At 45.5% G+C, this 17568-nt stretch overlaps 1 protein-coding gene across 2 annotated transcripts in view; it reads left to right on the forward strand.

Moving 5' to 3' along the window:
• Window positions 1-17568, forward strand: part of LOC138959213 (U3 small nucleolar RNA-associated protein 4 homolog) — a 32480-nt gene that overhangs the window by 12839 nt on the left and 2073 nt on the right. For both annotated transcript variants that reach the window (XM_070330618.1, XM_070330612.1), the window contains exons 13-18: window positions 966-1126; window positions 1443-1650; window positions 3962-4074; window positions 5459-5554; window positions 6792-6974; window positions 12458-12544. In XM_070330618.1, the coding sequence (XP_070186719.1) occupies window positions 966-1126; window positions 1443-1650; window positions 3962-4074; window positions 5459-5554; window positions 6792-6974; window positions 12458-12544 (848 nt within the window). The remainder of the gene's footprint in view (window positions 1-965; window positions 1127-1442; window positions 1651-3961; window positions 4075-5458; window positions 5555-6791; window positions 6975-12457; window positions 12545-17568) is intronic.

The raw sequence follows: 17568 nt of genomic DNA on the forward strand, positions 1-17568 counted from the left end.
TGTCACGAACAGTTACATTCTGAAGCTGTTTCTAGCAAGAATGCATTGCTATCACTAACCTCTATATATTTTGTTGATGATGATAATGATGTCGACGATGATGATGATGATGGTGATGTTGATGAAGTTGTTGTTGTGTGTGTGTGTCCGTGTGCGTGTGTGTGTGTGTGTGTGTGTGTGTGTATGTGTGTGTGCGTGCGTGTGTATGTGTGTGTGCGCAAATGTGTATGTGTGTGTGTGTGTGTGTATGTATGTATGTGTGTGTGTGAGTGTGTGTGTGTGTGAGTGTGTGTGTGTGTGTGTGTGTGTGTGTGTGTGTGCGTGCGTGTGTGTGTATGTTGGTTGGTTGGTTGGTTTTTGGGGTTTAATGTCTCTTCAGCAGATGCTAGCTGCTATTCGAGACCGATGCAGTTATTTTCTTTTCCCGTGAGTGTGTGTGTGTGTGTGTATGTATGTGTGTGTGTGTGTGAGTGTGTGTGTGTGTGTGTGTATGTATGTGTGTGTGTGTGTGTGTGAGTGTGTGTGTTGTATTGATTGCGAACGTGATTGCAGGCATGCGGCGCGCGTGTGTGTGCGAGTCGAATTTTCTTTTCTTTTATATTATCTTGACATACATGTACATTTCAATGTTCTATTATGCATTATGTAGTCGTATAGGTAATGTTGTAGTTAGTAATACTGTATGATTGCGATTGACAATTGTCCTTTTATTGTCTTTATCTTTATGTCTTAGTTTAGCAGGGACAGATTGTAAGACTAGGCGTGAGCCTAAAATCTCCATCCTTGAGTAATAAAGTTCGTTCGTTCTCTGCCAGCCTCGACCTTTCTTTCCCCCTCCCTCCCCTCTCCAACCCTTTCTCTACATCTCCCGTTTTCTGCCCCGCTCAGAGAGAAACACTCATTTTAGCATCTCTACCATCTTTTGAGTTAAGAACAACAAAAAATAGTGTTTGGTGTGGTTACAGATGTAAACGGGGACATTCTTCCCCTGCGCACGTCACAGCTAAAACTACTCCAGCTGCAGGCGAGATCGGGCGAGAGAATCGCGTGCAGCGCCATCTCTCAGGATGGAACCGTCGTCGCCTTCAGTGACCAAGAGAAGCTGAGGGTCCACAAGCTGACACTGGTAAATTTTGAAGAATAAATAGTGGAATAACTATGATGACTGTATGTGAGAGCGATAAATAAAAAGACAAACAAATAGTGTACTCACGTGGGAACAAAGCAGAAGAAACTAACAACATATGCAGAACAAGTAGACTAGAGTGAAAGAGTCGTTTTGATTTTGTTCTTGTTGATGTGAATAGCAGAATAAAAAACCAGGAAAGGTTAGTAACTTGAATGATTATAACAATTTACAAGAAAAATCAACCAAATAGTCTTCACAGTGGACAGACAGACACATAAAAGATCATTTTCGGAAATAACTGTGTTATTTCCAGGCTGAGCTCAAGTCTCTCACGCCATCAGTGGCAGTGGCTCGTCTGTCGTTGCCGTCCAAAGACAACATACATGCTGCTCAACGATTGGTCATCTCCCCTGATAAGCACCTTCTGGTGGCGGCGAGCAGCTCAGGGTCTCTGCAGATCTGGGACATCAGTGATGATACAGGGTGTCGTCTGGCGCACACCATTCCCCCTGCTGATTCTTGTGAGTTGATGTGTTACTGGGGGGGGGGCCAGTGTGTGACAGGGAGTGGGGAGGAGAGAGGGTGTTGACTGGCGCACACCATTCCGCCTGCTGATTCTTGTGAGTTGATGTGTTACTGGGGAGGGGGGGGGAGGGGGGGGGGGGGCGAGTGTGTGACAGGGAGTGGGGAAGTGAGAGGGTGTCGTCTGGCGCACACCATTCCTCCTGCTGAGTCATGTGAGTTGATGTGTTACTGGGGGAGGGGGGGGGAGGGGGGGGGGGGGGGCGAGTGTGTGACAGGGAGTGGGGAAGTGAGAGGGTGTCGTCTGGCGCACACCATTCCTCCTGCTGATTCTTGTGAGTTGATGTGTTACTGGGGAGGGGGGGGGAGAGGGGGGGGGCGAGTGTGTGACAGGGAGTGGGGAAGTGAGAGGGTGTCGTCTGGCGCACACCATTCTGCCTGCTGATTCTTGTGAGTTGATGTGTTACTGGGGAGGGGGGGGGAGAGGGGGGGGGGCGAGTGTGTGACAGGGAGTGGGGAAGTGAGAGGGTGTTGACTGGCGCACACCATTCCGCCTGCTGATTCTTGTGAGTTGATGTGTTACTGGGGAGGGGGGGGGAGAGGGGGGGGGCGAGTGTGTGACAGGGAGTGGGGAAGTGAGAGGGTGTTGACTGGCGCACACCATTCCGCCTGCTGAGTCCTGTCAGTTGATGTGTTACTGGGGAGGGGGGGGGGAGAATGTGGCAGGGAGTTAGAAAAAGGGGTATTTTCCTGTTCAGGCAAGTTTGGAACACGGAATAGGGAGCAATTTCTGCATCGAGGTCAGACTATGAGGGCCTTTCATAAGAGTTGACGTTTAATGTTAATTTTTTTCAACTAAATCACATCAATTTATCGTGTACCAGTTACCTTACTTATGCGAGGCTGACCATGTAGCATCATTGTTATCTTATGTAAACAATAAGAAAGCTAAAAAACAAAGGATTACTGTACTCACCGATACAAGAACGACACAAGACGATACGAATTTTCGCTTATGAAAGCTTCATCAGGAAAAACAAGAACACAAAAGACAACAAAAAGCAGACGCAACACGGAACGAACAAGGTTTGAAAAGAAAATGGAGGGGAAACACGCAAAAAAGGGAAGGAACTCTAGGAACGGAAATAAGTGAAAGGGGAGAGAAGTGGTTGGATGATGTCAGGGGCGCAGGCATACAGATTAAAAGTATTAAACATTCATAAAGAGGGGGGGGGGGGGGGGAAGAAGAAAAAAAAAGGGGAATACACGCACGCACGCGCACACACAAAAAAATGTACCTATAAACACACACAAACACACACACAGACACAGACACACACACACACATACATACATCCACACACACACACACAAGAAAGCTAACTAGAGTCGCTGCCAAGAGCTACATAAATGGGTAACCTCCCTTGCCATACCAGCCCTGCTCATGTTGTTCTGTCAGATAGTTTTTCTGTTGGATTTTTCACTTTAGTTAGATGATTTTTCTGTTTCATTTTTCACATTTTCTTCTGTCAGATGATTTTTCTGTTTCATTTTTCACATTTTCTTCTGTCAGATGATTTTTCTGTTTCATTTTTCACATTTTCTTCTGTCAGATGATTTTTCTGTTTCATTTTTCACATTTTCTTCTGTCAGATGATTTTTCTGTTTCATTTTTCACATTTTCTAATATCAGATGATTTTTTTGTTTCATTTTTCACATGTTCTTCTGTCAGATGATTTTTCTGTTTCATTTTTCACATGTTCTTCAGTCATAAATGTTTTCTGTTTCATTCTTCACTTTAGTCAGATGATTTTTCTGTTTCATTTTTCACATTTTCTTCAGTCATAAATGTTTTCTGTTTCATTCTTCACTTTAGTCAGATGATTTTTCTGTTTCATTTTTCACATTTTCTTCAGTCAGATGATTTTTCTGTTTCATTTTTCACATTTTCTTCTGTCAGATGATTTTTCTGTTTCATTTTTCACATTTTCTTCTGTCAGATGATTTTTCTGTTTCATTTTTCACATTTTCTTCTGTCAGATGATTTTTCTGTTTCATTTTTCACATTTTCTTCTGTTAGATGATTTTTCTGTTTCATTTTTCACATTTTCTTCTGTCAGATGATTTTTCTGTTTCATTTTTCACATTTTCTTCTGTCAGATGATTTTTCTGTTTCATTTTTCACATTTTCTAATATCAGATGATTTTTTTGTTTCATTTTTCACATGTTCTTCTGTCAGATCATTTGTCTGTTTCATTTTTCACATGTTCTTCTGTCAGATCATTTTTCTGTTTGATTGTGCGTGCAGCTGAAACATGCAAGCAATCTTTCACCAACTTGTGTGTCAGCGACAACAGCAAGTTTGCAGCCACGTCGGACACAGACGGAAACGTGAAGCTGTACAACATAAAGGAAGGAGAGGTAGGTTGCATGACATTAGGGGCCAGGTAGCTCAGTTGGTAGCATGACATTAGGGGCCAGGTAGCTCAGTTGGTAGCATGACATTAGGGGCCAGGTAGCTCAGTTGGTAGCATGACTGTGACTGCATTTAGCTCCTGCTCTCTTGCTGTGCTTTTCTTTTTTCATTTCATTTTCATTACTTTATTGTACCATCACTGGGAAATTCGGATCGCTTCCTCCGAGTGGACAGCTAGCAGCAACAGAGTCGTGCTACCCAGGTGTGTGCGTGTTTAGGTGTAATCAGCCACCTGTACATATGGCAGAGAGAAGAGAGAGAAAATGTAAGTTTTACGCCCTCACGGCAAAGCCATTAGGGGCATGTTACACGGGAAAACCCGGCTTTGTATGAAAATAAAAAATAAAAATGCAGGGGGGGATGTAGACAGCTGGCTGCCGGCTGCTAGAGGAGACCTGAAATGGGCTAGGGACCGGGTTGGGTCGTCTTGGGTCAGTGCTGAAATGGTTACTTTATTGGCTGTTGGCCGAACGGACACCCGAGCTTCATATTTTTGCATGCATGTATTCGTGTTTCCAAGGCCTGAGGCTTTCGCTGTGACCCTGGGATCTTTATCGTGCGCATGCGTGCACACGGGGGTGTTCGGACACCGAGGAGAGTCTGCACAAAGTTGACTCTGTGACACACATCCCGCGCCGAACTTGGGGGTTGAACCCACGCTGATAGTAACAACCGGTTTTAAAGCCAGCGCCTCTACCGACTGGGCAAACTCCCCCCCCCCCCCCCCCACCCCCAATTGGTTGGGGTCAAGAAGTTCCATGGAGGGCGGGGGGTATGGAGTAGTCTAACACATAGTGTTTTGCTCAGAACATTCCCACCCAAGCAGAGCCGCGCTAGGGGTACGCATTACCGTAAAGCTGGCAGTTAGTGGTGACTTAATGTGGGTCTATGTAAGCAGATGCCAGCGCAAGCAATCTGATGCAGAGTCAGGAGGCGGTTTGGTACAAGAGAACCTTAGAGGTACATATGGCACAATGACCAAGGGCTTTTATGTGCTACTGTCATGACATGGGGTAGGAAGATGTCTCTGAGACTGCACATAAAGTTGGGAAGGGGCTTTTATTTACTAACTGTCCTTATTGCTAGTCCCAGACAGTTTTTTGGGATTGAGGTTGTTGGACTGTGTTGAGGCGAGTACCTTTCTGTTTTTAAAGTGTGTTTTTGGGTGTGTTTTTTTAGGTTAATTTTGCTATGAATGTGGTGGTATAACTGGTCATAAGGGGATTTTGTTAAGATTATTTCTGTTCTGAGATTAAATTTAGTTGCAACTGTTTGAATTATTCTGTGTATATTTAGAATACTGATCAGTCATCCATGGGATGTTTTTAGGTGGTGTGTGCGCTGCCAACGTTAACCCAGCAGGCCACGGCTCTCGCCTTCACCCCAGCTAGTCGCACTCTTCTGGTCACCTACTCCAATCACACGGTGAGTACGTCTGTCAGTCTCTGCTCTCTCTCTCTCTCTCTCTCTCTCTCTCTCTCTCTCTCTCTCTCTCTCTCTCTCTCTCTCTCTCTCTCTCTCTCTCTCTCTCTCTTTTTAGAGCAATTGCTATGCCAAGCTAAAGATTTCTATGCTTAACTCTTTCAGCACTGCTTCGGATGCAGCCTGTACAGTTTGCCCATCCTGGAGGGTTTTCCTCTCACGGCAAATTATCATGTGTATCCCACTACAAATCGAATATCTCTGGAATTTCTTCATCAATTGCAACAAAACAGCATTCATAGTTGTTCAAAAGTATTTTCTTACCTTCATATAGGGTGATTGAATTCCTCAGGCATGTTAATATCCAAAAAATGTCATTTCATTGAGTCACATATATCCAAAGAATGTAGTTTCACTGAGTCACAAGACCAGTTGATGTCGAAGGTTCGCTGTCCCTTTCTTCGACATCAAACTGTGCATGGTTGGTGATTTGTTGGTCGCAACTCACACTCTCACTCGTTTCCGACACATTCTGTACATTCGTCCGAATCAGGCTCAAATTCACTGTCTTCGTCAGCAAACACTTGTTCGAGCACCTCAGCTGTAGTAAACCTCTTTCTCCAACTCATGTTTACTTCAAAAATTGCCAACAAACACTGAAAACCGACGAAAATTGGCGGAAAACTGCATCCCTTGATGAAGAGAGGAATTAAAGCGCCTAAACAGTTATCTCCCATTTTTGCAAATTCTGAAGGTTATAACCTTAGGAAATTTCCAGAGAACATGTGCTCACACCCGCCTGTCTTTCAGACGGGCACAGGCGCTGGTAACTGCACTTTTGTGCCAGTCTGGGAGACGGGCACAGGGCTGAAAGAGTTAATTAAACGAATGATAAACAAGCATGCAACAGTTCTTGTTTGTGAGTCCTGGTACTCATTTGTGCTTCCCACTCCGTGTAGCGGTCACACAATGGGTCATGAAACATGGTCTACACTGAAAAGCGGCACTGCAGATACTCTCTAATGACCATTTTATGTTCCGGCATTCTCATAAAAGAGTATTGAAAAAAACACTTTTCTTGTGCAATATGGCATATATGCGGATGTGGGAATACATTTTTAGAAAATGCTACACTTCAACACCATTTGCTACACTGAAAATTCCCAAAAAATCTAAATTGCTACACTCGAGGCTTCACAAGGGTAGGCAGGTCTAAAAAGATTTGTGGTTGTCTACGCAGGTGTACGAGTTTGACGTATCCAAGGAAGAGTACACAGCGTGGAGTCGTGACAACAGCCACCGCTTCCCTGACCAGTGGCTGCGGCAGCGCGGCTGTCTGCGCGGGGTGACCAGTCAGCCGGCAGATCCACACAGATTGTTGCTACACAACGAGCAGACAATCTTCGTCATCAACCGACAGCTGGTAAGCTGGACTTTGTGTGCTTGTTTGTGTGTGTGTCATTCGCCCACTGCTCTCAATTACTTCTACTACTCAGCTAGTCTCCTCTCAGTTACTTCTACTACTCAGCTAGTCTCCTCTCAGTTACTTCTACTACTCAGCTAGTCTCCTCTCAGTTACTTCTACTACTCAGCTAGTCTCCTCTCAGTTACTTCTACTACTCAGCTAGTCTCCTCTCAGTTACTTCTACTACTCAGCTAGTCTCCTCTCAGTTACTTCTACTACTCAGCTAGTCTCCTCTCAGTTACTTCTACTACTCAGCTAGTCTCCTCTCAGTTACTTCTACTACTCAGCTAGTCTCCTCTCAGTTACTTCTACTACTCAGCTAGTCTCCTCTCAGTTACTTCTACTACTCAGCTAGTCTCCTCTCAGTTACTTCTACTACTCAGCTAGTCTCCTCTCAGTTACTTCTACTACTCAGCTAGTCTCCTCTCAGTTACTTCTACTACTCAGCTAGTCTCCTCTCAGTTACTTCTACTACTCAGCTAGTCTCCTCTCAGTTACTTCTACTACTCAGCTAGTCTCCTCTCAGTTACTTCTACTACTCAGCTAGTCTCCTCTCAGTTACTTCTACTACTCAGCTAGTCTCCTCTCAGTTACTTCTACTACTCAGCTAGTCTCCTCTAAGTTACTTCTACTACTCAGCTAGTCTCCTCTCAGTTACTTCTACTACTCAGCTAGTCTCCTCTCTTGTCCTGTCCAGGCTTGATTATTGCAACTCTGTTCTTTCTGGTGTCTCCTCAACTCTGTTCTTTCTGGTGTCTCCTCAACTCTGTTCTTTCTGGTGTCCCCTCAACTCTGTTCTTTCTGGTGTCTCCTCAACTCTGTTCTTCCTGGTGTCCCCTTAACTCTGTTCTTCCTGGTGTCCCCTTAACTCTGTTCTTCCTGGTGTCCCCTTAACTCTGTTCTTCCTGGTGTCCCCTCAACCCTGTTCTTTCTGGTGTCCCCTCAACCCTGTTCTTTCTGGTGTCCCCTCAACTCTGTTCTTTCTGGTGTCTCCTCAACTCTGTTCTTTCTGGTGTCTCCTCAACTCTGTTCTTCCTGGTGTCTCCTCAACTCTGTTCTTTCTGGTGTCCCCTCAACTCTGTTCTTTCTGGTGTCTCCTCAACCCTGTTCTTTCTGGTGTCCCCTCAACCCTGTTCTTTCTGGTGTCCCCTCAACCCTGTTCTTTCTGGTGTCTCCTCAACTCTGTTCTTTCTGGTGTCCCCTTAACTCTGTTCTTCCTGGTGTCCCCTTAACTCTGTTCTTTCTGGTGTCTCCTCAACTCTGTTCTTTCTGGTGTCTCCTCAACTCTGTTCTTTCTGGTGTCCCCTCAACTTTCTTTCTGGTGTCTCCTCAACTCTGTTCTTTCTGGTGTCCCCTCAACTCTGTTCTTTCTGGTGTCCCCTCAACCCTGTTCTTTCTGGTGTCCCCTCAACTCTGTTCTTTCTGGTGTCCCCTTAACTCTGTTCTTCCTGGTGTCCCCTTAACTCTGTTCTTCCTGGTGTCCCCTTAACTCTGTTCTTTGTGGTGTCTCCTCAACTCTGTTCTTTCTGGTGTCCCCTCAACCCTGTTCTTTCTGTTGTCCCCTCAACCCTGTTCTTTCTGGTGTCTCCTCAACCCTGTTCTTTCTGGTGTCCCCTCAACTCTGTTCTTTCTGGTGTCTCCTCAACCCTGTTCTTTCTGGTGTCTCCTCAACCCTGTTCTTTCTGGTGTCCCCTCAACTCTGTTCTTTCTGGTGTCTCCTCAACTCTGTTCTTTCTGGTGTCCCCTCAACCCTGTTCTTTCTGGTGTCCCCTCAACCCTCCTCAGCCGCCTCCAAAAGGTTCACAACTGTGCTGCTAGAGTTGTGCTTCGTAAGTGCAAAACACATCGCGCCACACCTCTCCTCAAAAAGCTCCATTGGCTTCCCGTTGATGCCAGGGTGGAGAACAACATTGCATGTCTCTCTTTTAGGCACTTTGAGAACACCCTTCCCCCATACCTATCATCAGTACTGAGCATCTACGAGCCCTCTGGCTCTCTCAGGTCCAGCTCTGAAAAGCTCCTCAAAGTACCAAAATTTAAACTGGAAACGTACGGAAAGAAATCCTTCAAGTATCAGGTTTGGAATTCACTGCCCGCTGACCTTCGAAGTTGCTCTTCCGTATCTCGGTTCAAATCAGAACTAAAAACACACCTTTTCCGCAAATATTGACCGTAAAATACATTTTCAAGCTTGGTCCGTTCCTGGTGGTCACTTTTGTCCCATGTACTGTACATAGTTTTTTACGTACGTGTTTTGCGCGCGCGTGAGTGCGTATGTTTGTGATAATGTATTATTGTGCAATTTGCTTTATGTAGTGTGTGTGTGATAATGTATTATTGTGCAATTTGCTTTATGTAGTGCGTGTGTGTGTGATAATGTATTATTGTGCAATTTGCTTTATGTAAAGCGTGTGTGTGTGATAATGTATTATTGTGCAATTTGCTTTATGTAGTGCGTGTGTGTGTGTGATAATGTATTATTGTGCAATTTGCTTTATGTAGTGCGTGTGTGTGTGTGATAATGTATTATTGTGCAATTTGCTTTATGTAGTGCGTGTGTGTGTGATAATGTATTATTGTGCAATTTGCTTTATGTAGTGCGTGTGTGTGTGATAATGTATTATTGTGCAATTTGCTTTATGTAGTGCATGTGTGTGTGATAATGTATTATTGTGCAATTTGCTTTATGTAGTGCGTGTGTGTGTGATAATGTATTATTGTGCAATTTGCTTTATGTAGTGCGTGTGTGTGTGATAATGTATTATTGTGCAATTTGCTTTATGTAGTGCGTGTGTGTGTGATAATGTAATATTGTGCAATTTGCTTTAAGTAGTGCGTGTGTGTGTGTGATAATGTATTATTGTGCAATTTGCTTTATGTAGTGCGTGTGTGTGATAATGTATTATTGTGCAATTTGCTTTATGTAGTGCGTGTGTGTGTGATAATGTATTATTGTGCAATTTGCTTTATGTAGTGCGTGTGTGTGTGATAATGTATTATTGTGCAATTCGCTTTATGTAAAACGTGTGTGTGTGATAATGTATTATTGTGCAATTTGCTTTATGTAGTGCGTGTGTGTGTGTGATAATGTATTATTGTGCAATTTGCTTTATGTAGTGCGTGTGTGTGTGTGATAATGTATTATTGTGCAATTTGCTTTATGTAGTGCGTGTGTGTGTGATAATGTATTATTGTGCAATTTGCTTTATGTTGTGCGTGTGTGTGTGTGATAATGTATTATTGTGTAATTTGCTTTATGTAGTGCGTGTGTGTGCCCATGCGTGTGTTTGTGATAATGTGTTATAGAGCAATGTGTTATTTATCCCAGCGAAGCTGGAGGTATCCCACATACTGTAATCGACTTGAGAAATGTTCACACCGATAATACATGATAAAGAAGGATTCTTTGTGCCCGGCTACGTGCTACAGTTGGAGATGCAAGTTCACCAAAAATTGGGACCATACTAACAAAAAATCGGTGGGTGCAATAGTCGCCCCCATTTTTTCAGCAAACGCCACCCAAGGCCGCATTGGACGGGTAAAAATTCTGTACTTTCCAAGTCTATTTGTGTGTGGTTGTTCAAGACTATGGATAAAGCTCGCGTGAGAAGATTACGTCACGGTCAAAAGTCTTTGACGTCAAGTATTGCATCATGACGTCATGCCTCCCTGTAGTCTTTCTCTCTCGCGCAGTGTGTGTGTTTGTGTTCATTTTGAGCACATGTGTTAGTGTTACTGTGTGTGTGTGTGTGTGTGTGTGTGTGTGTGTGTGTGTGTGTGTGTGTGTGTGTGTGCGTGCGCACGCGTGCATGAGTCTGTACTCGTATGTGTGTGTGTGTGTGTGTGTGCGCGCGCACGCGTGCATGAGTCTGTACTCGTGTGTGTGTGTGAGTGTGTGTGTGGGCATAAGTGTATATGTGTGCGTGTATGTGTGTTTGTTTGTAAAGGTGTGTATGTCCGTCTGTCCATATGTGCGTATGGGTGTGTGTTTTGTGTGTATGAAGTTTTTGTGAGAAAGTGAGTGAGTGCGTGTGAGTGAGTGTGTGTATGTGTGTGTGTGTGTGTGACTTGGGGTGTGTGTGTCTGTGTGAATGTGTGTGTGTGTGTGTTTGAGAGAGAGAGAGTGTGTGTGTGTGTGTGTGTGTGTGTGTGTGTGTGTGTGTGTGTGTGTGTGAATGTGTTTGTGTGTATGTTTGTGTGTGTATGAGTGTGTATATGGTGTTTGTTTGTAAAGGTGTGTGTGTTCGACTGTCTATGTGCGTATTTGTTTGTTTGTTTGCTTAACGCCCAGCCGACCACGAAGGGCCATATCAGGGCGGTGCTGCTTTGACATATAACGTGCGCCACACACAAGACAGAAGTCGCAGCACAGGCTTCATGTCTCACCCAGTCACAGTATTCTGACACCGGACCAACCAGTCCCAGCACTAACCCCATAATGCCAGTCGCCAGGCGGAGCAGCCACTAGATTGCCAATTTTAAAGTCTTAGGTATGACCCGGCCGGGGTTCGAACCCACGACCTCCCGATCACGGGGCGGACGCCTTACCACTAGGCCAACCGTGCCGGTCTATGTGCGTATGAGTGTGTGTTTTGTGTGTATGAGATTTGTGTGAGTCAATGTGTGTGTGTGTGTGTGTGCGTGCGTATGTACAGTGTGTGTGTGTGTGTGGGTGTGGGTGTGTGTCTGTTTGTATAAGAGAGAAAGAGAGTGGGTGGGTGTGTGTATGTGCGTAAGTGTATGTGTGTGTGTATGTGTGTTTGTTTGTAAAGGTGTTTATGTCCGTCTGTCTATATGTGCGTATGGGGGTGTGTTTTGTGTGTATGAAGTGTGTGTGAGAGAGTGAGTGAGTGCGTGTGAGTGAGTGTGTATGTGTGTACGTGTGTAACTTGGGAGGGGGTGTGTGTGCGTGTGCGTGTGTGTGTGTTCGTGTGTGTGTGTGTGTGTGTGTGTGTGTTTGAAAGAGAGAGAGTAAGAGAGAGGTTTGTCTTTCGCTGGGGTATGCAGTGCCTTGGCGTTGCACATCTACTTAATTGATATGTGTGTGATTGCACGTTAAATGATGTTATGTTGTCGTAGTGTTTTGATTGTACAGCGCTTTGAGCAGGGTTAAACCCTGGATACATGCACTATAGATATATTATGCATTATTATTATTATTGTGTATGTGTGTGTGTGTGTGTGTGTGTATGTGTGTGTGTGTGTGTGTATGTGTATGTGTGTGTGTGTGTGTGTGTGTGTGTGTGTATGTGTGTGTGTGTGTGTGTATGTGTATGTGTGTGTGTGTGTGTGTGTGTGTGTGTGTGTGTGTGTGTGCGCGCGCCTGTGTGTCTCCTGTATGTGTGCCTGTATGTGTTTAGGTGTGCTTGCCTACTCACGTATGTCAGTTTCTCTCTTTTTCATTTTCAACTTTCTTTAACTTGATTTGCAATGTGTTTCAGCCGATGCCAGAGAGCAACTACTCCCTGCTGTCCAAGGGGAACAAAGGGGACAGTCCACGAGCGCTGATCGCATGCAGCAAATACAAGGTAACTTGGTACTATTATCATGACATTTCTTCTTCTTCTTCTTCTGCGTTCGTGGGCTGAAACTCCCACGTACACTCGTGTTTTTGCACGAGTGGAATTTTACGTGTATGACCGTTTTTACCCCGCCATTAAGGCAGCCATACGCCGCTTTCGGAGGAAGCATGCTGGGTATTTTCGTGTTTCTATAACCCACCGAACTCTGACATGGGTTACAGGATCTTTTCCGTGCGCACTTGGTCTTGTGCTTGCGTGTACACACGAAGGGGGATAAGCCACTAACAGGTCTGCACATAAGTTGACCTGGGAGATCGGAAAAATCTCCACACTTAACCCACCAGGCGGCTGCGGCCGGGATTCGAACCCTCGACCTTCCGATTAAGAGGCCGACGTCTTACCACCACGCCACAGCGCCCGTCTATCATGACATTTGAAATGCTAAAATGATGTAATGCCTCAAGTGCCATAATGATTTGCGATGTTAACTCTTTTATGACATCTGGTACAGTTCAACTTGCCCTTCAGGGGTGTCGTTTGTGTCGGCCCTTCGGCCAATCGCCGATTTTTACATTTAGTCAAGTAATGACTAAATGTTTTAACATCGAGACGGGGAATCAAGACGAGGGTCGTGGTGTATGTGTGTGTGTGTGTGTGTGTGTGTGTGTGTGTGTGTGTGTGTGTGTGTGTGTGTGTGTGTGTGTGTGTGTGTGTGTGTGTGTGTGCGTAGAGCGATTCAGAGTAAACTACTGGACCGATCTTTATGAAATTTTACATGAGAGTTCCTGGGTATGATATCCCCAGACGTTTTTTGACTCACATGCGAAGCAAAAGTGAGTCTATGTACTCACCCGAGTCGTCCGTCCGTCCGTCCGTCCGTCCGGACGTCCGTCCGGAAAACTTTAACGTTGGATAATTCTTGGACACTATTCAGTCTATCAGTACCAAATTTGGCAAGATGGTGTATGATAAGGCCCCAAAAAACATACATAGCATCTTGACCTTGCTTCAAGGTCAAGGTCGCAGGGGCCATAAATGTTCCCAAAAAAACAGCTATTTTTCACATTTTTCCCATTTTCTCTGAAGTTTTTGAGATTCAATACCTCACCTATATATGATATATAGGGCAAAGTAAGCCCCATCTTTTGATACCAGTTTGGTTTACCTTGCTTCAAGGTCAAGGTCACAGGAGCTCTTCAAAGTTGGATTGTATACATATTTTGAAGTGACCTTGACTCTGAACTATGGAAGATAACTGTTTCAAACTTAAAAATTATGTGGGGCACATGTTATGCTTTCATCATGAGACACATTTGGTCACATATGATCAAGGTCAAGGTCACTTTGACCCTTATGAAATGTGACCAAAATAAGGTAGTGAACCACTAAAAGTGACCATATCTCATGGTAGAAAGAGCCAATAAACACCATTGTACTTCCTATGTCTTGAATTAACAGCTTTGTGTTGCATGACCTTGGATGACCTTGACCTTGGGTCAAGGTCACATGTATTTTGGTAGGAAAAATGTGTAAAGCAGTTCTTAGTGTATGTCATTGCTAGGTTTAGTTATTTGACCTTGACCCTGAAGGTCAAGGTCATGTAAAGGTCAAGGTCAAGCATGTGAGTCGTATGGGCTTTGCCCTTCTTGTTTTTCATTTTTTGGACAGACCACCTACCCCTTGTGATAACCTCTCTACACACAGACCACCTACCCCTTGTGATAACCTCTCTACACACAGACCACCTACCCCTTGTGATAACCTCTCTACACACAGACCACCTACCCCTTGTGATAACCTCTCTACACAGACCACCTACCCCTTGTGATAACCTCTCTACACACAGACCACCTACCCCTTGTGATAACCTCTCTACACACAGACCACCTACCCCTTGTCATAACCTCTCTACACACAGACCACCTACCCCTTGTGATAACCTCTCTACACACAGACCACCTACCCCTTGTGATAACCTCTCTACACAGACCACCTACCCCTTGTCATAACCTCTCTACACACAGACCACCTACCCCTTGTGATAACCTCTCTACACACAGACCACCTACCCCTTGTGATAACCTCTACACACAGACCACCTACCCCTTGTGATAACCTCTACACACAGACCACCTACCCCTTGTGATAACCTCTCTACACACAGACCACCTACCCCTTTTGATAACCTCTCTACACAGACCACCTACCCCTTGTGATAACCTCTCTACACAGACCACCTACCCCTTGTGATAACCTCTCTACACAGACCACCTACCCCTTGTGATAACCTCTCTACACACAGACCACCTACCCCTTGTGATAACCTCTCTACACACAGACCACCTACCCCTTGTGATAACCTCTCTACACACAGACCACCTACCCCTTGTGATAACCTCTCTACACAGACCACCTACCCCTTGTGATAACCTCTCTACACACAGACCACCTACCCCTTGTGATAACCTCTCTACACACAGACCACCTACCCCTTGTCATAACCTCTCTACACACAGACCACCTACCCCTTGTCATAACCTCTCTACACACAGACCACCTACCCCTTGTGATAACCTCTCTACACAGACCACCTACCCCTTGTGATAACCTCTCTACACACAGACCACCTACCCCTGTGATAACCTCTCTACACACAGACCACCTACCCCTTGTGATAACCTCTACACACAGACCACCTACCCCTTGTGATAACCTCTACACACAGACCACCTACCCCTTGTGATAACCTCTCTACACACAGACCACCTACCCCTTTTGATAACCTCTACACACAGACCACCTACCCCTTGTGATAACCTCTCTACACAGACCACCTACCCCTTGTGATAACCTCTCTACACAGACCACCTACCCTTTGTGATAACCTCTCTACACACAGACCACCTACCCCTTGTGATAACCTCTCTACACACAGACCACCTACCCCTTGTGATAACCTCTCTACACAGACCACCTACCCCTTGTCATAACCTCTCTACACACAGACCACCTACCCCTTGTGATAACCTCTCTACACACAGACCACCTACCCCTTGTGATAACCTCTCTACACAGACCACCTACCCCTTGTGATAACCTCTCTACACACAGACCACCTACCCCTTGTGATAACCTCTCTACACACAGACCACCTACCCCTTGTGATAACCTCTCTACACACAGACCACCTACCCCTTGTGATAACCTCTCTACACACAGACCACCTACCCCTTGTGATAACCTCTCTACACACAGACCACCTACCCCTTGTGATAACCTCTCTACACACAGACCACCTACCCCTTGTGATAACCTCTCTACACACAGACCACCTACCCCTTGTGATAACCTCTCTACACACAGACCACCTACCCCTTGTGATAACCTCTCTACACACAGACCACCTACCCCTTGTGATAACCTCTCTACACAGACCACCTACCCCTTTTGATAACCTCTCTACACACAGACCACCTACCCCTTGTAATAACCTCTCTGCACAGACCACGTACCCCTTGTGATAACCTCTCCACACAGACCACCTACCCCTTGTGATAACCTCTCTACACAGACCACCTACCCCTTGTGATAACCTCTCTACACACAGACCACCTACCCCTTGTCATAACCTCTCTACACACAGACCACCTACCCCTTGTGATAACCTCTCTACACACAGACCACCTACCCCTTGTGATAACCTCTCTACACACAGACCACCTACCCCTTGTGATAACCTCTACACACAGACCACCTACCCCTTTTGATAACCTCTCTACACACAGACCACCTACCCCTTGTAATAACCTCTCTACACAGACCACCTACCCCTTGTGATAACCTCTCTACACAGACCACCTACCCCTTGTGATAACCTCTCTACACAGACCACCTACCCCTTGTGATAACCTCTCTACACACAGACCACCTACCCCTTGTGATAACCTCTCTACACAGACCACCTACCCCTTGTGATAACCTCTCCACACAGACCACCTACCCTTTGTGATAACCTCTCTACACACAGACCACCTACCCCTTGTGATAACCTCTACACACAGACCACCTACCCCTTGTAATAACCTCTCTACACACAGACCACCTACCCCTTGTGATAACCTCTCTACACACAGACCACCTACCCCTTGTGATAACCTCTCTACACACAGACCACCTACCCCTTGTGATAACCTCTCTACACACAGACCACCTACCCCTTGTGATAACCTCTCTACACACAGACCACCTACCCCTTGTGATAACCTCTCTACACACAGACCACCTACCCCTTGTGATAACCTCTCTACACAGACCACCTACCCCTTGTGATAACCTCTCTACACACAGACCACCTACCCCTTGTGATAACCTCTCTACACACAGACCACCTACCCCTTGTGATAACCTCTCTACACAGACCACCTACCCCTTGTGATAACCTCTCTACACACAGACCACCTACCCCTTGTGATAACCTCTCTACACACAGACCACCTACCCCTTGTGATAACCTCTCTACACACAGACCACCTACCCCTTGTGATAACCTCTCTACACACAGACCACCTACCCCTTGTGATAACCTCTCTACACACAGACCACCTACCCCTTGTGATAACCTCTCTACACACAGACCACCTACCCCTTGTGATAACCTCTCTACACACAGACCACCTACCCCTTGTGATAACCTCTCTACACACAGACCACCTACCCCTTGTGATAACCTCTCTACACACAGACCACCTACCCCTTGTGATAACCTCTCTACACACAGACCACCTACCCCTTGTGATAACCTCTCTACACACAGACCACCTACCCCTTGTGATAACCTCTCTACACACAGACCACCTACCCCTTGTGATAACCTCTCTACACAGACCACCTACCCCTTGTGATAACCTCTCTACACACAGACCACCTACCCCTTGTCATAACCTCTCTACACACAGACCACCTACCCCTTGTGATAACCTCTCTACACACAGACCACCTACCCCTTGTGATAACCTCTCTACACACAGACC

The sequence above is a fragment of the Littorina saxatilis genome, linkage group LG1 (genome assembly GCF_037325665.1).
Source record: "Littorina saxatilis isolate snail1 linkage group LG1, US_GU_Lsax_2.0, whole genome shotgun sequence".
Taxonomy (NCBI): Eukaryota; Metazoa; Mollusca; class Gastropoda; order Littorinimorpha; family Littorinidae; genus Littorina; species Littorina saxatilis.